The 22,971-nt window shown below is 36.2% G+C and overlaps 1 protein-coding gene across 7 annotated transcripts in view; it reads left to right on the top strand.

Moving 5' to 3' along the window:
- Dmd (dystrophin) overlaps positions 1 to 22,971 on the top strand; it is a 2,365,055-nt gene that overhangs the window by 738,461 nt on the left and 1,603,623 nt on the right. For all 7 annotated transcript variants that reach the window (XM_060376797.1, XM_060376795.1, XM_060376794.1 and 4 more), the window contains exon 18: positions 18,976 to 19,099. In XM_060376797.1, coding sequence (XP_060232780.1) covers positions 18,976 to 19,099 — 124 coding nt within the window. The remainder of the gene's footprint in view (positions 1 to 18,975; positions 19,100 to 22,971) is intronic.

Here is a 22,971-nt window from a genome sequence, read left to right as displayed (position 1 = left end):
ATACACAAAAGTTAACATCAATGCCAAGTAACTGCAGACTTCCCTTTACTTAATAAGATAAAATACCTAAGCACTTGCTTTGCATTCTATGGTGTATATCACAAAAGAACTAATTGTATGTAATTTGATATCCATAATTAACAATGCACATAACACAATTTGATGACATTTCATATTTAGACAAAACTTCAAATTTAAATAGGAATATTTTAGTACAAAGTAAAGTATGCTGAAATGGATGTTTTGGAATTTTTCAAAGAAACATTTTATTGCTGTCTGGAATCATTAAAATTTACTGTTTAGAAACATATAATTTTATGAAGAAAGTGCTTAAGTTTACACAAGTAAATAACTACAAATACATTCAAGATCACAGGAATAGGTTGATTGACAGAAATAGGAATGTTGAAGGTTGAGTCAATTAATGTACTTGAGGAATGAAAGCCACAATGCAAGAAAATCTAATTTCAGCATGTATCTCAAAACAAAACCTCTTCAACTATAAAGACAAGTAAACTTATTTTATGGAATATGTTTAAAATAGTATTATGTTTTTGATAATTTTATGGTAGCTTTTTCTTCCTGTTTAAAATGATTACAATTATTGTTGTTATCATAATTATTGTATGTGTGTGTACCAGAATGAAGGTAGGAAGGTTAGAGGACAGCTTTGTGGAGTCGGATCTCTTGTTCTATCTGTATATGTTTCCAGGGATCAAAGTCAGGTTTTTAGCATTATGCTGAAAGCACAGATATCAGCTGAGTTGTCATCTTGGCCCCTATGATTTTACTACTTAATCAAAGAAAAATGAAATTCTAGGATTTTAAATAGTCTCTCCAAGAATACAGGGTATATGTTATTAAGAATTGGACCCAGTCTACACATGCAGAAATGATACTTATATAAATATGTCATCTTGGTATAAAATTTAACACAGAAATCACTACAGAGGAAATGGAGTCAATACATTATCAGTATCCATCCAATAGCTGCCTTTCCACAATAAAAGAGTTATCATGAAGGGTAATATCTGAACATTGACAACCTACTTACAAGTCGAAATTTTACAAATTTTTAACTACAAGGACATAAATATTTCTTTGGTTCTTTAAAATGTTTTATGTGCCTTTGTCTTTTAAATAAATTTAAATATCTATACAATTATCTCTTATTATTGACCATAAAAGCTGTCCATGACCTAATTTATATCATATTTCTGGAAATTTTACCTGGCTAATATTGAATCTGTATTTTAGCATGCTGAAGGAAATTTTGCTTTTGTACTGTTGGGTATGTAACACTATTTTGAAATTTGAATCTTCCATAAATGAAGAGTGACTAGATATAGGAAAAGAATGAGGCAACTGTGGCTAGTTTATTTTGAATGGTGGAGAAGATCTGTGGCTGGTACTTGCTCATCCTCAGGTACTATAAACTGAAAATATCTCTAACAAATCACTTGGAAAACTATTTAACACCTAATTTTTGAGCATGTATGCATTTACTTCAAGAGCCATTACTTTACATATCAGCATGTGTATCTGACAATTTAGAAGGAGTAGAAAACATGAGACCTACATACACAAGAAAACCACAGCATACAATAAAAAATAGCTGTCAAATTGATAAATATATGTGCAATTGCTACTTAGAAGCCAGGATGTCTAGGCTCTAAAAGGTGATTACATTGATTATATTCACTGTGCAATAGAAATATCATGAGTCCAAGCACTGAGTGTAAGCTGTTGGCACTCTGTGAAGAGTACATGGGAAACCTTTCAAACACTGCTTCTGCTTCTGCTCCCCCTTCACTTCTAGCATTAAGAAGTGGGACTGTCTATAAGCACTGTAGTGGAGAGAAAGTGATGCATGACACTAACTGTTAACTCTCAGAATTGTAAGCAATAATTTTGAATATTACATAATATAATCTAGACTGAACATTACAATGGTACAGTGAAAAATTTAGTAAACAACACAGAAAAAAATCATTTTAAAGATTATAGCAATTTCTTTAATGCCAAATCTAAGTATGAACAAGAAAAATAATAGTGATTCTAGGGAGTATTGGAGAAAACACCAGTATACTTGCACAGTAATTTAGTTAATTTTAAGATAATTTTTGTATAGCATGTGAAATAAAGTATCTGGTAAATTTAACTTACATTAGAAACAGAAATCATATTAAAGATAATCAGATATTTAGTTGGCAAAATAACCCCAAGTAGAAGTAATGGGGAGACTATGTTAAGAGGATTGTGTTGAGATGAAATAAGATCTTGAAACATTTAAGTGTTTCAGGTTGGAACTGTTGGTTCTTGTGAAATGGCCAGTCCTGCTGTTCCAAAGCTGCGGGATATCCATGTTATAGGGCAACAACAGAAAAATTGAGAGGAGTCTGATGGGTATCCAATATTGAGGGTGTCAGAGAAGCCAAAGATCATGCAAAAAAACAATGACTCACAGAAATCAGCATTGCCAGTGAACACGTGTGGACAGAGGGATATACTGTGGGACACACTGTGACATGCTTCCATGATGAGATATTTTCTATGTTTTTTTTTCTTTGTTGTTGCTGTTGGTGGTGGTGCATGTGTGTGTATTTGTGTGTGTGTTGTTATTGGGGGTGAAATTTGCAAGGACAAAATATGGTTATGAGGTGATGGGGTGATTAGTGAGACTGGCATCCATGCTGGAAAACTCACAGAAAAAAAAAAAAGACAAGAAAAGAAAAAAGAAGTATCAGGTTAGACTACACTGCACCTATTTCCTTGACAATCAAGATGTCACAATGATGGGCGGGCAGAATATAGAGGTGAAACTAATTGTTATTAGCAATGAGTTTATATATAAAAATATAAATGTATTTTTATGAATTACATATTTGTATTTATATTTTGATATATTTCATTCCAGAAATGAAAGAGTAAAGTATTAACCTATGTGCTTGTGAATAGTTACATATAACCTTCAGTCAAAATTCCATTAAAATAATACCTGAAGTCCTTTTTTAAAACGCATAAATAAGGAGTCAGCAAAGTGGCTAAGCAGGTAAATTCACTTGTTGCCAAGCCTAGCAGGAGAGTTCAAGCCTAGGGTCCTACAAGGCAGGAGAGAATAAACTCCTATAATGTTTTGCAAGTTGTCCTCTGACACCCACAGTCATGCCATGGCACATTCTTGCTCACACACAAGGCAGAGGAAATGTAAGTAAACAAATACATAGAAAATGTTTTGTAAAATGAAAAATATATATAAATATTTCAAAATATGCAATCATTCTCAAGAGCATAATTATTTGAAAGAGAAGTTCAAGTACCTGGTATAATGCATTATCAAATTTATAAAATCAAGCAAACAAACAAATAAACAAACAAAAGAGAACAACTGAAGGCCCCTTTAGAGTTTTACAATTTGGTTGCATGGCAACTGGTATCGAGGCCTCACTTAAAATTTTCAGAGAGATACAAACAAATGGTTACCATAGTATTGAACCTATAAAGCTTTTATTGTATATAGATAACTGATTTAATTGGCAGTGCAACTAGTTTTCAAGCAGACTTAATAACTCATTTAAAATGTGTTTTGTTTGTTCTTTTGTTCGTTTTAAAAAATATTCAGAGTTCCTAAGTGAGGTAAGCTTCTGTTTGGTGTTCGAATATTTTATTTAATAAAATATATATTTCAATAAATCGAATTCTTTTATTATGTGGACAGCTACATTCTGGCCTAATATTTAGGAATGTTAGAAATAGTTAAGATATAGGAATATTAGACACAGATAATTGTTAGATAAGGTAAGAAGATAGTATCTATTTAAAAATAATTTAAAATTAATTCTTTTGAGATAAAATATATTTTGAACATACCCCATATGTCAAAACAAAAATAAAAAAAGGCAGCCTTGCAGCAGTCATTAAATGCTAATAATAACCTGAGGTAATGTTGGAATTGATCACCTCCACCTGAGGGGGGAGCAGCCTTAACAGTCCACAGAGGAAGACAAAGAAGCCAGTCCTGATAGACTAGGGTCAGATGGAAGGGGAGGAGGACCTCCCTTATTATTGGACTCAGGGAGGGGCATAGAAGAAGAAGAGGGCGGGAGGGTGAGATTAGGAGGGGATGGGGGAAGTGGCTACAGCTTAGATACAAAGTGAGTAAACTGTAACTAAAAAAAAAAAAAAAAAAAAAAAAAAAAAAAAAAAAAAAAAAAAACATAAATATCTGAAGATTCAAACTAACACCCAGAAATCATAGAAAACATGCTTTTTTATCTTTCTGGATCTGGATTACCCCATTCAGAACAATTGTGTCTAGTGCCACACATTTACTTGTGAAATTCTTTTTTCTTAATAAGCAAATAATAGTCCATTATGTAAATGTACTACATTTTCATTATCCATTCATACTTGATGTATATCTGGGCTGTTTCCATTTTCTGGTTATTGTGCATAGAGCAGCAATGACCGTGGATGATAAGCTATGTCTAGAGTAATATTCAGAGTCCTTTGGCTATATACACAAGAGTAGTATCATTAAATAATGTATTTGATCTATTTTTAGTTTTCTGAGGAACATCCACATTAATTTCCATAGTGACTGCATTAGTATCCAAAAGCTATTGCTCTTGGTTACCCTCCAAAATTTGACAATAAGACAAAACATATTTGAGTAACACAATATGACAAAATCAAGCTGGTAGTCAGCTGGAAGACTCATCTCTATTGGTAGCTTTTATAGTGCTGGAAGATGATGTGCAGTGAAAAAAAATCCTAAATTATAACCAGCTTTGAGCCCTGTGAACTATAATATTTACTATAACTATTTACTATGTTTACTATAATATAATATGCCTGGCCAGATATTTCCATAAGTGTAAGAATGGCATGAATACTAGAGAAATAACCAACCACTTTATGAATGAATTTAATTCCAGCTCCACAAAATGAAACCCATACCTGGCAACATTATTACGACAATAAACCGCGGTTAGATATGCCATAAGCCCTATGAGAGGAACTATTATTCTAGTAAATGGACATAGTATTTTTTTTTCAATGCAGTTTATTCAGGAACCTTGAACAATCATCTGACCCTGAGGAAAGCCAGCCCACAGCTTAAATAGCCTCTGGGTAGCCAACCCCAGCGTGCCACGTGGGCAATGCAGATAGGTCCACATACATGGAAGCAAGCCAGATTCTCAGCCTTAGCCAAATGTGGAATTGATCGTGACAGAGAGCACTCACCATCAGGAAGGTGGAAGGCGGAAACCAGCTCCATCTTTCAGGCATGGCATTATGCAGCTCTCTACAGTTCCCCTTTTTTGTTTTAGATGCATCAGGCAAGAGTAGAGTATTAACCTGCTTCTAGTGCTTACAATTACAGCCATATATCAATGCATCTCTCAACATTCAACCCCCATCCCAGAAACTTCTGTTTACTGTAGATTGTGAGTAACAAATATTCTGGTTTTGGTTCATTTGCCTTGTTTTGTTTTGAAGTTACACAAGTTACAGTTATCTGGCAAAAAGAAAGTCAACTGAGAAAACATATCCATAAGATTTCCTGTAGACAGGTCTGCAATGCATTTTCTTGATTAATGATTGATGTAGGTTTCTCCAACCAATGGGAGGTGATGCCATCTGTGATCAAGTGGTTCTGTGTTCTACAAAAAAGCAGACTGAGAAACAATCCAGTAAGCAGTACTCTTCTTCTGTTGCTTCTGTTTCTAATTGTAACTCTAGGCTACTATCTTGAATTCTTACCCTAACTTCCTTTGATGTTGGATTATGATGTGGAAATATAAGCCGAAATAAACTGTTTCCTTTATAAAAAAAAAGAAAAAGTAGTGAGAGGAGATTATATTAGAAATCTTCCCATGGTGTGCTGAATACTAGTCAAGAAGGGATTTTTCTGTTTTTAAGGGATGGCAGGAGATGACAAAACTGAACTAAGGAGTTCAGTGTATCAAAGACACTTGAAGGAAGATGTGCCTTAAATAAAGCACAGATAATATAGGTTTAACAGGTCCAGGATAACCGTACTACAATCCACAACTTAAAGATGCTAAGTAACGAGGAACACCGTAGGGAGGATGCTTAATTCTCATTCAGAAGGCCAAATAGAGTAGATACCTGAAGGGGTTAAAGAGAGGGAATAGAAAAGGAGCTTACTATAGCTGTCCCAAGACAGCAGGGGATGAAAGCAGATGCTGAGACTCACAACCAAACTTGGACAGAGAACAGGGAATCGTATGTAAGAGTGGTGATAGAAGGACGCAGAGGGGAAAGGAACTCCACAAGGAGACCAAAAGAGCCGAAAAACCTGGGGGTAAAAGGTTGGGGGTAAGCTGTGGAGACTGATGCAACAAGCAAGGACCATGCATAGAGAGGACCTAGAACCCCTGCTCAGATGTACCCAATAGGCAGCTCAGTCTCCATGCACTGACCTAGTAAAGGGAAGGGGGATGGCTCTGACATGGATTCTGTTGCCTGATCCTTGATCACTTCCACTTATGGGGGTGGACTTGCCAGACCGACAAGGAAAAGGATACAGGCAGACCTAAGGAGACTTGACAGTCTGGTGGTCAGTTAATAGGGGAGGAGTGCTACCTCTTAGTAAATAATAGGGTAAGAGAATAAGAAAAAGAGAGAGTGGGGGGGCTGGAAGATTCAATGGTGAGGGCTACAATAGGTATGTAAAGTAAATAATTTTTTAAAAAAATAAATTAAAATACAACGTAGTACATTTAGTAGGATGTCATTATTTGATCTTGACCCTATGGAAAATTAGAATGCTTTTGATTCTATGTGAAGATTATAATAAAACTTTAGACAATTTTAATAATTTCCTTATAAAGAGTTCAGGGAGGGTGGAGTTGAATTTCTGTCGTAAATAATTGAAAATTGAGACTCATATGATCCAAATTTCATAGTATAATGCCCCAAAAGAAAATGTAGGTAAATATTATGTAAAAGTGAATTCAAACTTCAGTGAAGAAAATGAAAAAGGATGAAAGAAATGTTTCTACACAGAACAAAAGAGATTTTTGCATACTAGTTATATTTCTTTTCTGTAAAGAGAAAACTATGAGCTCCTTAAAAAATGCAGAGAATAAAAGTAGCTTAGAGCTTTGAGAACTTTGGAAAATCCTTTAAATATATTATGATGTCTGTCCAAATTAATGTTAGAAAATATTGATTGTTGAATTATGGGCTTAAGGTCCACAGTGTCATGATGCCCTTTGAAGGTCTGGAGAATCAGAAGTTTAAGTAATTTATTGGGAAAATGTGCCTTGGACATGTTAAGTAAGAACAGGCAAATTGAAGATGTTGAATAAGCAGAGATTAAGTTATCACTGTGGACAACTGTGGTTCAGTCTTACTGGGGGCTCTGAGAGACCATGTATGAAACATACCCTGATTGTTCAACTGATTAATCTTGGAAGCCTCCAAGATGCTTAAGAACAAATCTAACCATACTTCACAACACTTGTAAGGTATGTACCATGCAGAATTTCTGGTCTTTACTGTTACTTTGCAAGTGAAAATATGGAAGCAACAATACCAAAAATAAATAAATAAATAATGAATAAATAAATAAATGGAAATTAAAAAAAGATCCTAAAACACAAAAAACAAAACAAAACTAAACTAAAAGCAAACTATGTTAATCGTACTGATCCAGGAGCATGGGAGATCTTTCTAAATTCTGGTATCTTCTTCAATTTTGTTCTTCAAAGACTTAAATTTTTTTTTAATAAAGGTCTTAAACTTGCTTGGCTAGAGTCACAACAAAATATTCTATATTATTTGTACCTATTATAAAGGGTGTTGTTTCCTAATTTCTTTCCCAGCCCTTTTGTCTTTTGTATAAAGGAAGACTACTGATTTTTTTGAGTTAATTTTGTACCCAACCACTTTACTGAAGGTGTTTATCAGCTGAAGGAATTCTCTGGTAAATTATTGGGGTCATTCATGTATACTATTATATCATCTGAGGACAGTGATACTTTCACTTCTTACTTTCCAATTTGGGTTGCCTTGATCTACTTTATTTTTCTTATTGCTCTAGCTAGGACTTCAAATATTATGTTGAGATTCAGAGAGAGTGGGCAGCCTTTCCTTGTCCCTCATTTGAGTGGGATTGATTTAGGTATCTCTTGATTTAGGTTGATGATAGCTATAAGATTGTGTATATTGCCTTTAGTATGGTTAGATATGTGCCCTGTATCCCTGATCTCTCCAAAACTTTAAACATGAATGGGTGCTGGATTTTGTCAAATACTTTTACAGCATGTAAGGAGATGATCATGTTTTTGTTTTGTTTGGTTTTGTTTTCTGTATGATTACATTGATGTATTTCCATATATTGAACCACCCCTGCATGTCTGGGGTGAAGCCTGCTTGGTCATGTTGGATGAAACATTTTAGGTGTTCTTGGATTCGGTTTGTATTTTCTTGAGTATTTATGCATCAATGTTTACAAGAGGGATAGTACTGAAGTACTCTTTTTTAATTAATTTATATTTTTATAAATTACAGTTTACTCACATTGTATCCCAGCTGTAGACCCCTCACTTATTGCCTCCCAAACGTACCTTCCCTCCTTCATCTCTTCCTATAGCCCCTCCCCAAGTCCACTGATAGGTTCTTATCAGTTCTCATCAGGACTGGTTGCATTGTCTTCCTCTGGCGGGCGTGGTAAGGCTGCTTCCCCAAGAGGGGGAGGTTTCAAAGAGCCAGCAAGTGAGTTAATGTCAGAGAGACCACTGTTCTTCTTACTAGAAACTCACTTAGAAAGTGAGCTGCCACGGGCTATATCTGTGCAGGGATTCTAGATTAACTCCATGCAAGGTCCTTGGTTGGAGTATCAGTCTCAGAAAAAAAAAAAATGCTGAGATTTTTTTAGTTCTTTTGCTCTTCTTGTGAAGCTCCTGTCTGCTCCAGGTCTTTTTATTTCCCCCTTTTTCCATAAGATTCCCTGAACTCTGGTATGAGTTTGGCTATGAGTCTCAGCATCTGCTTTGATACCTTCCTGGGTATAGTCTTTCACTTGGGTTTTTGATCTTAGCCATTTTGATGGGTGTAAGGTAAAATCTCAGGGTCATTTTGATTTGCATTTCTGTGATGATTCAAGTGTTTCTCTGCCATTCTATATTCCTCTATTGAGAATTCTCTGTTTAGCTCTGTACTCCATTTTGAAATTAGGTTAAATGATTTTTTTTTCTGTTTAATTTCTCTTTATATATACTGGGTATCAGCTCTCTGTCAGATACAGGACTGGTGAAGATCCTTTCCCAATCTGCAGGCTGTCGTTTTGTTCTGACAATAGTGTTCTTTGCTTTACAGAAGCTTTTCAATTTCATAAGGTCCCATATATTTATTATTAATCTTAGAGCTGTGCTGTTGTTTTTCTGTTCAGAAAGTTGTCGCTTGTGACAATGAGCTCAAGGCTCTTCCCCGCTTTTTCTTCTAATATATTTAGTGTATCTTGTTTTATACTGAGGTCTTTGAGCCACTTGGACTTTAGTTATTAACAGGGTGATAAATAAGGATCTATTTGCATTTTTCTTTTTACATTTATACATCCAGTTAGACCAGTACCCATTTGTATGGTTTTGGCTTCTTTGTCAAAAATAAAGAATCCTGCATTGGGCAAAAAAGCAAGTATCATTACCACAATTACTTGGCTCTATCTGGCTAATAATGAATAAAAATGGGGGATCTAGACAAACAGGTGTGGGCTTATAGCAAATATTATGAGAAGCCTTAATCCCCTCGTTGGAACATCCTGCGTCAGTTCTAGAACTAGCAGTGGTGGTGTCCGAGGTCTGAGTAGGTTCAGGAGACCATTGCCCCCAGGGGCGAGACGTGCTCCATGCCAATTGACTAACTCCATGTTTTCCTCCACTTTTGAAAGTCATTTAAGGTTCTTAAATTATTTTTTCCCTTTTTTTTTAAATTTTTCATCAATTACACTTTATTCATTCTGCATCCCCCCATATGTGGACCTATCTGCATTGCCCACGTGGCACGCCTGGGTTGGCTACCCAGAGGCTATTTAAGCTGTGGGCTGGCTTTCCCCAGGGTCCGAGGATTGTTCAAGGTTCCTGAATAAACTGCATTGAAAAAAAAAAACCTGAAATTCCAAAACATGTGTCTTTAAACACTGCTTCCACCGCAGCTTCTACCAAGAGCACTGCCATCTATTCGCTTTAATTCTCTATTTCTACATATATCACATATTATGTATATAAAAAATATAACAATTGAAAGATTTCACATATTTTCATATATAAAATTATATTATTAAAATATGTAAATATTTCCACTAATCCATTTGGATTTGCCTTCAAAATGCACCATCAGCCTTGCAACTGCTGATCTTCATTGCTAAAATTAGTCCAGGCTGCTAGCAGTTCTCATCCATACCTCTGCTACCAGCCAGGCTCTCTTCTTCCCGTCCTAATGTTCCAACTCCTAACGTGTACTAGAGGATGCCATTCTATCTGTTTAGGGTACACTCTACTCTTTATCTTGTGTTATCAGACAATCCAGGTGTACAGCAATCTTCTACAATAGGTTATACACTGGCTTCAAATTAAAAATATTTTGTGACTCACTATTATTTTCATTTATTTATATTTTTAATAAAATTCAAAATTAGTGCACAAAGAAAAAAAATAAAGAATCCTTAAGGGTGCAGGTTTATTTCTGGATCTTCTATTCAATTCCATTGATCCACCACTCTGTTCTATGCCAGTGCCATGCAGTTCTTGTTATTATTGCTCCATACTACAGCTTGAGATCAGGGATGGAGATACCTCCAGACGATTTGTTGCTGTCCAGGATTGTTTTAGCAATTCTGTTTTTTTGTTTGTTTGTTTGGTTGGTTGGTTGGTTTCCCATATTAAATTGAGAATTGTTCTTACAAGTTCTGTAAAAAATGTGTTGGTATTTTGATGGGAATGGCATTGAATCTGTAGATTACTTTTGGCAGGATGGCCATTTTCACAATGTTAATCCTACCATTCCATGAGCATGGAAGATATTTCCATCTTCTGATATCTTCTTCCATTTCTTTCTTAAGAGAATTGAAATATTTTCAAACAGGTCTTTCCATTGCTTGGTTACAGTCACACCAAGGGACTTCATGTTATTATTGGCTATTGTTAATTGTGTTATTTCCTAATTTCTGTCTCAGCCCTTTTGTCTTTCATATACAGGAGGGATACTGATTTTTTTTTTTTTTTAGTTAATTTTGTATCCAGCTACTTTGCTGAGGTGTTTATTAGCTGAAGTAGTTCTCTGGTTGAATTTTTGGGTCACTCATGTGCACTATCATATCATTGGCAAATATTGATACTTTGATTTCTTCCTTTTTGATCTGTATCCACTTGACCTCTGCTAGTTGTCTTGTTGCTTTAGCTAGGACTTTAAGTACTATGTTGAAGAGATAAGGAAAGAGTTAGTAGCCTTACCTTGTGCCTAATTTCATTGTAATTGATTTAAGTTTCTCTCCATTAAATTTGATGTTATCTATAGGCTTTCTATGCATTGTCTTAACTATGTTTAGATATATGCCTTTATACCTGACATCTCCAAAACTTTAAACATAAATAGTGTTGGATTTTGTCAAATGCTTTTTTGGCATCTAAGAAGATGATCATGCAATTTTTCTCCTGTTTGTTTGTATGGTCTATTACACTAATGGATTTCCATATATTGAAACCATCTTTGCATGTCTGAATGTAGCCTACTAGTTCCTGGTGGATGACATTTTTTATTGTTTTTGGATTCTGTTTGAAAGTATGTTATTGAGTATTTTTGCATTGCTGTTCATAAGAGAAATAAGCCTGAAGTTCTCTTTTTTTGTTGGGTCTTTGTGTGGTTTAGGTATCATGGTGATTATGGCTTCATGGAATGAGTTTGGTAATGTCCCTTCTGTTTCTATTTTGTGGGATAGTTTTAAGAGAATTATAGTTAGTTCCAGCCTTACCACTCTTAGGAATATATCCAAAATGTGCTCGAGTACACAACAAGGACATCTGTTCAACCATGTTTGGAACAGATTTATTCATAATAGCCAGAACCTGGAAACAACCAAGCCGTCCCTCAAAGGAGGTATGGATACAGAAATTGTGGTACTTTATACAATGGAATACTACTCAGCAATTAAAAACAAGGAAATCATTAAATTTGCAGGCAAATGGTGGGATCTAGAAAAGATCATGCTTAGTGAGGTGTCCCAGAAGCACAAATATACGCATGGTGTATACTCACTTATAAGAGGATAGTAGACATATAATATAGGATAAACAAACAAAACTCTGTACAACTAAATAAGCTAAGCAAGAAGGAGGATCCTGGGTAAGATGATAAATCCTCACTCAGAAAGACATTGGAAGAAGGAGAAAACAAAAAAACAGGACAGGAGCCTAGCACAGAGGGCCTCTGAAAGACTCTACCTAGCAGTTTATCAAAGCAGATGCTTAGACCCATAACCAAACTTTGGGCAGAGTGCAGGGAATTTTATGAATGAAGGGTGAGATAGACCTGGATGTTACAGGAGCTCCACAATGAGAGCAACAGAACCAAAAAATCTGTTCATAGGGACTGATATTTTCTGAGACTGATATTCCAAACAAGGACCATTCGTGGAGACAGCCTTGAATCCCTGCACAGATGTAGCCCCTGGCAACTCAGTATCCAAGTGGGTGTCTTAGTAAGGGGAACAGTGACTGTCTCTGACATGAACTCAGTGGCTGGCTCTTAGACCACCTTCTCTGAGGGTGGAGCAGCATTGACAGGCCACGGAGGAGGACTTTGCAGCTAGACCTGATGAGAACTGTTAAGTTAGGTTCAGATGGAAGGGGAGGAGGTCCTCGCTATCAGTGTACTTGGAGAGGTAGCTGTGAGAAGATAAAGGACGAAAGGTGAGATTGGGAGGGAGAAAAAGAGGGGGCTACAACTGAGATAGAAAGTAAATAAAGTGTAATTAATATAAAAAATAAAATTTTAATTTATAAATTCCCATTACTAAAACAAGCTTATATAATAACAGATCTTTTGGAGGTATCTCAACCCCTGATTTCAAGCTGTAGTACAGAGCAACAGTAATAAAACCTCCATTGTACAGGCAGGAAAACAGTCTCCTGAATTCATGGAATTGAATAGAAGACTCAGAAACAAACTCGTAAACCTAACGACAATTGATTTTTTACAAAGAAGCCAAATTAATGCAATGGAAAAAAAAGATAGCATCTTCAATAAATGGTGTTGGTCTAATTGGAGATCTACAAGTAGAAAAATGCAAATAGATGCATTCTCATCACCATGCACAAACCTAAACTAAAAGACCTCAACGTAAAGCCAGACACACTAAACCTCTTAGAAGAAAAAGTGAGGAAGGGCCTGGAAGTCATTTTCACAGGAAACAACTTCTTGTACAGAACACCAGCATCACAGGGGCTAAGATCAACAGTAAATAAATGGAACCTCATGAAACTGAAAAGCTTCTGTAAAGCAAAGGACACTGTTCAGAACAAAACAATAGATTGGGAAAGGATCTTCACCGAACCTACATTTGACAGAGGGCTAGTATCCAGAATATATAAAGAGAAGTTAAACATCAAAAAAATCAAGCAACCCAATTAAAAATAGGGTACAGAGGTAAACAGAGAATTTTCAATAGAGGAATATCAAATGGCACAGAAACACTTAAAGAAATTCTCAACATCCCTATTCATCATGGAGATGCAGATCAAAACAACCCTGAGAATTCTTCTCTCAACTTTTAGAATAGTTAAGGTCAAAAACTCAAGTGACAATGCATGCTTGATAGAATATGGAGAATGGGAAACCCTCTTCCATTGCTGGTGGGAATATAAACTTGTGCAACCACTTTGGAAATTAATCTGGCACCTTCTCAGAAATTAGGAATAGAGCTACCAAAAGATCCAGCTATACCACTCTTAGGCATATATCCAAAATATGTTCAACTACATAACAAGGATATTTGCTCATTCATGTTCAAATCAGCTTTATTTGTAATAGTCAGAACCTGCAAACCATCTAGATATCCCTCAAGGGAGAATGGATACAGGAATATTTGTTACATTTACACAATGGAATACTAACCAGCTATTTAAAACAGGAAATCATGAAATTTTCAAGCAAACAGTGGGAACTAGAAAAGATCATCTTGAGTGAAATAACTCAGAAACAGAAATAGACACATGATATATACTCATGTACAAGTGAGTATATATTAGACATTTAATATGGGATAAACATACTAAAATCTATACTCCTAATGAAGCTAAACAACAAGGATAACCCTAGGGAAGATGTAAAATCCTCACTCTAAAGGGCAAATGTGATAGACATCTCAAGCAAGAGAAGATAGGGAACAAGACAGGAGACTACCACAGGTAGACTCTAGTGATCGAGGTATCAAAGCAGAGGCTGAAACTGATAGCCAAACTCTGGGCAGCATGCAGGGAATTGTATGAAGGAAGGGGAAGATGGAAAAACCTAGAGGGGACAGAAGCTCCCAGAGGAGACCAACAGAGCCAAAAACACTGTGCCCTAGGGAATATCAAGGGACTGATACCTCAACCAAGGATCATGGATGGAGAGGACCTAAAACTCCTGCTCAGATATAGCCCGTAGACTCAGTCTCCAAGTGGTTTCCCTAGGCGCCAGAGGAAGACAATGCAACCAGTCCTAATGAGACCTGATAGGGTAGGGTCAGATAGATGGGTAGGAGGACTTCCCCTATCAGTGGACTAGGGGAGGGCCATAAGGGGAGAAGAGGAAGGGTAGGTTTGATTGGGATAGACAAGGGAGCGTTCCAAAGTGGGATAAAAATTAAATAAATTGTAATAAATAATAATAAGAATAAGAAAAACAAAAACAAACAAACAAACAAACAAAAAAACAAAACCAAAACTCTAACATACATTCTTAAGACATTATGCTTAAGACTATCTGCTGAGGAAATATTATTACACATACTGGATGCTTCACCAAACTCTGTGGTTAATGAACTTACCACAGCCCCAAAGGTCTTATATAGTGAATTAATATAAATTAATCAGAAAGGAACAGATTTCTTCTCCAGGCAAAAGGGCTCTATTTTAATAAAAATTGTTAAGTAAATGTGGAAATTAGATAAATGAAACATACGCATTTCATAATCTTAGTGGCATTCCATGGTGTGCATGCCTACCATGCATCTTGATCCTTTTGTCTACTGAAGAACACTTAGTTTGATTCAATAGAGAGAGCAATTTGTTTACATTCAATATTCTTAGGAACCACAGTGAATCCAGGAAAAAATGTTTTGTAATAAGTCTATGTAGATGATAAGGTATTTGTTGCATTAGAGTTACCCTCGCCAAAATTTACTAGTCCAAAGCAACAGGAATAAATTGTTTCTCATAGCTTATGTGTCAGATAGATTTACGTCAACTTGACACAAGCTTGAGTCATCTGAGAAGAAGGAACCTCAACTGAGAAAATGCATCCATTAGATCTGGCTATAGTCAAGTCTGTTGAACATTTTCTTTTTAAATTAGAAACTTAGGTGGAAAGGCCCAGTTCATTTTGTGTTGGTTGTCCTGGCATCAATTTTTTTTCTTTCCTTTTTCTTTCTTTTTTATTATGTATTATTATTATTAATTACAGTTTATTAACTTTGTATCCCCCCTGTACCTCCCTCTTTTTTCCCCTCCCAATCCCACCTGTATCCCTCTCCCAGTCCACTGATAGGGGAGGTCCTCCTCCCCTTCCCTCTGATCCTAGTCTATCAGTTCTCATCAGGAGTGGCTGCATAGTCTTCTTCTGGGGCCTAGTAAGGCTACTCCCCCATTAAGGGGAAGTAATCAAAGAGCAGGCCAATCAGTTCATGTCAGAGACAGTCCCTGTTCCTATTACAATGGAGCCCACTTGGACACTGAACTGCCATGAGCTACATCTGTATAGGGTTTCTAGGTTATCTCCATGCATGGTCCTTGGTTGGAGTATCAGTCTCAGGAAAGTCCCCTTTCTCCAGACTTTTTAGATATGTTGCTGTCCTTGTGGAGCTCCTTTTCTCCCCAGGTCTTACTATCTCCCCCTTCTTTCATAAGGTTGTCTGCACTCTGCCCAAAGTTTGGTTATGAGTGTCAGGATCTGCCTCAATACTCTGCTGGGTAGAGTCTTTCAGAGGCCTTCCGTGGTAGGCTCCTGTCCTGTTCCCTATTTTCTCCCTTCTCTAATGTCCATCCTCTTTGCCTTTCTGAATGGGGATTGAGCATCTTAAAGTCCTCCTTCCTGATTAGCTTCCTTAGGTGTACAGATTTTAGTATGTTTATCTATATTATATGTCTAATATCCACTTATGATCGACTATATACCTTGTGTGTCTTTCTGCTTCTGGGATACCTCACACAGCATGATCTTTTCCAATTTCCACCATTTACCTGCAAATTTCATGATTTCCTTGGTTTTTGTCGCTGAGCAATATTCCATTGTGTAAATGTACCACAATTTCTGTATCCATTCCTGAACTGGGGGGCATCTGGGCTGTTTCCAGCTTTCAACTATTACAAATAAAGCTGCTACAAACATGGTTGAACAAATGTCCTTATTGTATACTTGAGAATCTTTTGGATATAAGCCTCTGCCTCGGAGTGCTATAGCTGGATCTTGAGGAAGCACTATTCCTAATTGTCTGAGATAGCACCAGATTGATTTCCAAAGTGGTTGTATAAGTTTACATTCCCACCAGCAGTGGAGGAGGGTTCCCTTTTCTCCACAACCTCTCCAGCATGTGCTGTCACTTGAGTTATTTGTCTTAGCTATTCTGATGGGTATAAGGTGAAATCTCAGAGTCATTTTGATTTGCATTTCCCTGATGACTTAAGACACTGGACATTTCTTTAAGTGTTTCTCTGCCATTTGATATTCCTCTATTGAGAATTCTCTGTTTAGCTCTGTAACCCAATTTTTAATTAGATTACTTGATTTGTTGCTGTTTAACTTCTTGAGTTCTTTATATATACTGCATATTAGCCCTCTGTCAGATAAAGGGTTGATGAAGTTCCTTTCCCAATATGTAGGCAGTTGTTTTGTTTTGAGGACAGTGTCCATTGTTGATTGTGCTGGAATCTATTTAAAACAAAACAAACAAACAAACAAACAACAACAAAAGAAACAGACTGAGTAGGCCATGTGGAACAAATCAGCAATCAGCACTCCTCCATGGCATCTACATTAGCTCCTGCCTCCAGATCCTGAAGCTTCTTGAATTCCTGTCCTGGCTTCCTACAATGTGGAAATGTAAAACAAATTTACTTCTTGGTCACCACATACTTTTTGGTCACAGGTTGCTTTTTAGTCAACAAAATCTTCTGATGATGAAAAATTATTTGGAGGCATAAGCCAATTAAATGCTTTCCCCGAAGTTGCTTTGGTTGTGGTGTGTAAATATAGCTTTTATTTCCTAAGATGAATGGATGTGAAGAGATCTGTATCCAAGCTTTACTAATACACATCTTTGGCTGAACACAGATTGTCTCTGTGTAACTATCCATAGGCCTAGGACCAGAAGCCTCTACACAATTTAATCTACCTTGAAGGCTTCAACTTTCAGCCTCTAAATCTAGAATGTTCTCAGTCTCTGAGACATACTACTTAATAAGCTCACACACTCTAGTTCTTTCTGAACTCTAACTGGTTGGCTCAACGTAGTTTTTCTGGCTTAAAAATTCTCTCTAATTTGACTGATTCAAACTGAATTTCTCTACCTGGAAAACCTGCCTGTGAACTCTGAGAATTGAACTTTACTGACTACATTGACTGCTCAACGTGAATGGAACTGCACAAACACAACTGTTCTCAACTGACCTGCACCAAACTCCACTCCCCTTCTCTTCCTGTGCTGCTCTTAAGTACACTCTTTCCTGTCTGTTGTCATGAAAGGTGGGCATATCCTATCTCTGACTCATTCTGTCAAATCTTTCTCTGATTCAACACTATATCAACATAATACATAATGGTTTGGTATTAAAGATATGTACTAAAAGTGCATCTGTATTCTATCCAGAGGTAGTAAAGGTGTGTCTTTCCAGCCAGATCACACAAACCTAGAAGGTTTTTGAATGTAATCTCTTCCCAGAGCAGCTATGTTGCTGGATTAAAATTCCTCTACAGTGGAGTTTCTTCACAACAATAGCAACCTTGACTAAGAAAGAAATTAGTACACTGAGCATTTTTTGGTTATTTACAGTGTCAGTTGGAGTGTGTATTTCAGTAACTTCAAGTTATCTGGAGATATTTCAGGAGGTAAAAGAAGAGTTTTCACATAAATATTGTTTTGGACTTCTTTATTGATAATAGATAATTACTCAAAGCATGGTCACCCAGTTTAGTTTCTTATGCTATAACTGACTTTTAGGAATGTGTGCTGTATGAAAAAAAAGATTATAATATAGAAGCATTTGCTAAGACCTTACTTGGGTTAGTCTTGTTGATATCCTTTTTGTTGTACGAAGTTTCACGGAAAAACCAAGAGATACTGTATGTATACCACATGAAAACATGAATATCAGAACTATGGTTCAACTGGGTCAACCGACAGTCCCCCCATTTTTTTTAGTTTATTGTAAATATGTTTCAAAAATAAGCAGTTGGAAAGATAGAAATTTTTTAGGAAACAAAACTTTCAAGCAGAGTTTAGGTAATAGCTTACAAGAGGTAGTGTACAGATGATTGCTGTGTTGAGTTGCATAAATTGGATCATAAGAATCTAGATCAAAGTTGACTCCAAAGTTTGAGTCTACATAACTAGTGAAACTGGGATATTATTAATAATAGTAGGAGCACCAGATGAAAAGGAGTGTGGTAAATGTGCATATATTTATTTTCTTTCTCAACAGAAGAAAGAGATAATAAAGAAATAATGAGCCTTATTTTTTGCTCTCTTAGGTTGGATGTCGATATAACTGAACTTAACAGTTGGATTACTCGTTCAGAAGCTGTATTGCAGAGTTCGGAATTTGCTGTCTATAGAAAAGAAGGCAACATCTCAGACTTGAAAGAAAAAGTCACTGTAAGTTCTACACTAAATTTTGATTCTTTTTATTCTCTGTTGCTTAAGAATTCTTTTGTTTCAAATACCCATATCATATTTATTGTAATTAAAGCAATACGATGGAATTATGTGTAATATATAAAATAGTTTAGATAACAACAACAAAAAATATCTGCCTAGAAATAACCTTTTCAGATTATATGATGGGCAGGAAGGAATTTATTATTCTTTAATTTAGGCAGTATTTATAAGCAAAATCTACTAATCTACTAATGTTGACTCCTTTTCATAGAGTCTTCTAGGACGTAGAATGTTTATAAAATAGAATGGTTGCCTAATATAAATAAGTAGAGTTGTTGTATAGGGTGATACAGTGCTCTGTTTATGGAGGATCAAAAATATAATTTTTATACTATTCAATGCCAATCATGAGTGATAACATATTTCTATTTGCAAGACATTTATATATTGCATGAGCTCACCTAAAAGATGCATGCCATCTTTTAGTATTTGTTTTTAGTGGCAGTTGGTTTTGTACTTTTTCTGTCTTAGGAGATAATAGGCTTTGACCTTCACAACAGGATTTTTAAATTTTTGTTTAAATTTTTATTTTTTTATATTAATTACAGTTTATTCACTTTGTATCCCAGCTGTAGCCCCCTCCCTCATCCTCTCCCAATCCTGACATTCCTCTCTCTTCTCCTTCCACAGTCCACCGATAGGGGAGGTCCTCTGCTCCTAAGGTCTGACCCTAGCCTTTTAGGTCTCATCAGAACTCTGAGCATTGTCTTACTCTGTGACCTGGTAAGGCTGCACCCCCCTGAGGGGTCGGTGATCAAAGAGCCAGCCACAAAATTCATGTCAGGTACAGCCCCTATTCCCATTACTAGGGAACCCACTTGGAAACTGAGATGCAATGGCCTACATTTGTGCAGGGGTTCTAAGCAATTGCCATGCATGGTCCTAGGTTAGAGTATCAGTCTCAGAAAAGACCCTTGTGCCCAGATTTTTTTGTCCTGTTCCTCTCCTTGAGGAGCTCCAATCCCTTCCAGAACTTTCTTTCTCTTCCTTCTTTGATAAGATTCCCTACACTCTGTCCAAAAATCGGCTATTAATCTCAGCATTTGCTTCAATATCTTGCTGGGTAGAGACTTTCAAAGGCCCTCTGTGTGTAGGCTCCTGTCTTGTTTCACCCTCCTCCAATGTCTATCTCTTTTGCCTTTCTGAAAGAGGATTGAGCATCTTACCCAGGGCTTCTGGCTTAGCTTCTTTAGGTGTACATATTTTAATATTAATATCCTATATTATATGTCTACTATCCACTTATAAGTGAGTATATACCATGTGTGTCTTTCTGCTTCTGGGATACCTCACTCAGGATGATCTTTTCTAGTTCCCATCATTTGCCTGCAAATTTCATGATTTCCTTGATTTAATTGCTGAGTAGTATTCCATTGTGTAAATGTACCACAATTTCTGTATCCATTCCTCAAGTAAGAGACATCTGTGTTCTTTCCAGTTTTTGAATATTACAAATAAAGCTGCTATAAACATAGTTGAGCAAATGTCATTGAAGTATACTTGAGCATTCTTTGGATATATGGGCTAGGAATGGTATAGCTGGATCATATAGCAGTACCATTGCTAATTGTCTGAGAAAATGCCACATTGATTTCCAAAAGGATTGTAAAATGTTACGTTCCCACCAGCAGTGGAGGAGAGTCCCCTTTTCTTCTTGTCCTCTCCAGCATGCATCATCCATCATCCAGTGAGTTTTTGCTCATTTTGGTAGGTGTAAGGTGAAATCTCAGGGTCGTTGTGATTTGCATTTCCCTGATGACCAAGGATGTTGAGCAATTCTTTGTTTCTCTGCCATTCCATATACTTCTATTGAGAATCCCTTTTTAAATTGAATTTTTGGATTTGTTGCTGGTTAACATCTTGAATTCTTTTTTTTCCATAATTTTATTTTTCTCATTAGTTACATTTTGTTAATTCTGTATCCCAGCTGTATCCCTCATTCTTAATATATGCTGAATCTTAGTCCTCTGTCAGATATAGGGTTGTTGAAGATCCTTTTCTGCAGAGACTGTCGTTTTGTTTTGACACCAGTGTCTTTTATTTTACAGAAACTTTTCAGTTTCATGAGGTCACATTTATTGATTGTTAATCTTAGAGCCTGTGCTATTGCTCTTCTGTTCAGGAAGTTGTCTCCTGTGCGTTGGCTAGGAGTTCTACGCTCTTCCCCACTTTTTCATCTCACAGGTTTACTGTGTCTGGTTTTATGTTGAGGTGTTTGATCCACTTGGACTTTAGTTTTGTACAGGGTGATGTGTATGGATCTATTTGCATTTTTCTCATGTAGATATCCAGCTGTACCAGCACCATTTGTTGAAATGCTATATTTTTCCATTGTATGGTTTTTACACTTTTTTTTTTTAATTCAGGTGTCTGTAAATGTGTGGGTTTATTATTGGGTCTTTGATTCAATTCGTGGTCAACAAGTCTGTTTCTTTGCTGGTACCATGCCATTTTTATTACTGTTGTTCTATAGTATAGCTTGAGATCAAGGACGGAGATCCACCAGAAGATTTTTGTTGGAGAGGATTGTTTTAGCGATTCTGAGTTTCTTGTTATTCCAAATTATATTGAGAAATTTTCTTTCAAGGTCTGTAAAGAATTGTGTTAGTAATTTGATGGGAATTGCATTGAATCTGTGGAATCCTTTTGGTAAGATGGCAGTTTTTACTATGTTATTCCCGCCAAGCAAATGAGCTTTCCATCTTCTGATATCTTCTTTGATTTCTTTCTTAAAGGACTTGAATTTGTTTACATACAAGTCTATGACTCGGTTGTTTAGAGTGGCACCAAGGTACTTATGTCCTTTGTGGCTATTATGAAGGGTGTTGCCTCCCTAATTTCCCTACTTTATCAGCCCATTTGTCTTTTGTATACAGGAGGGCTACTGATTTTTTTCAAGTTAATTTTGTATCCAGCCACTTTGTTGAACGTGTTTATCAGCTGTAGGAGTTCGCTGGTAGAATTTTAGGGTCAGTCATATATACTACCATTTCATCTGAAAATATTGATACTTTGATTTCTTCCTTTCCAAACTGAATCCTTTTGATCTCTTTTGTCTTATTGCTGTAGCAAGGACTTCAAGAAATATATTAAAGTGATATGAAGCGAATGGCCATCCTTGTCCCAGATTTCTGTGTGATTGAGTTAAAATTTTCCCCATTTCATTTGATGTTAGCTATAGGCTTGTTTTATATTGCTTTTATTATATTTAGGTAAGTGCTTTATATCCCTGATCTCTCCAGGGCATTAAACATAAATGAATGTTGTATTTTATCAAATGCTTTTTCAGCATCTAAGGAGATTATCATGTACTATTTTCTTTCAGTTTGTTTCTATGACAATTACATTGATGGATTTCCACATATTGAACCACCCCTGCATACCTGACATGAAGCCTACTTGGTCATAAAGCATCTGGCCCAGGGTTTTTTTTGGTTGGGAGAGTTTTTATGACAGCTTCTATTTCCTTAGGTGATATAAGACTATTTAATTTATTTCCTTGGTCTTGATTCAGCTTTGGTAAGTGGAATCTATCAAGAAAATTGTCCATTTCATTTAGATTTTCACATTATAGGCTAGAGAAGTAAGATTTCATGATTGTTTGGATATCATCAGTGTCTGTCATTATGTCTCCCTTTTCATTTCTGATTTTGTTGATTTAGATAGTGTCTCTCTGCCTTGTAGTTAGTTTGACTAAGGGTTTGTCTATCTTTTTGGTTTTCTCAAAGAACCAGCTTTTGGTTTCATTGATTTGTTGAACTGTTTTAATTGTTTGTTTCTAGTTTATCGATTTCAACCCTGAATTTGAT

Source organism: Meriones unguiculatus (assembly GCF_030254825.1).
Source record: "Meriones unguiculatus strain TT.TT164.6M chromosome X unlocalized genomic scaffold, Bangor_MerUng_6.1 ChrX_unordered_Scaffold_31, whole genome shotgun sequence".
Classification (NCBI taxonomy): domain Eukaryota; kingdom Metazoa; phylum Chordata; class Mammalia; order Rodentia; family Muridae; genus Meriones; species Meriones unguiculatus.
Note: the sequence above shows the minus strand (reverse complement) of the source record. Positions and strands in the feature narration are given on the sequence as shown.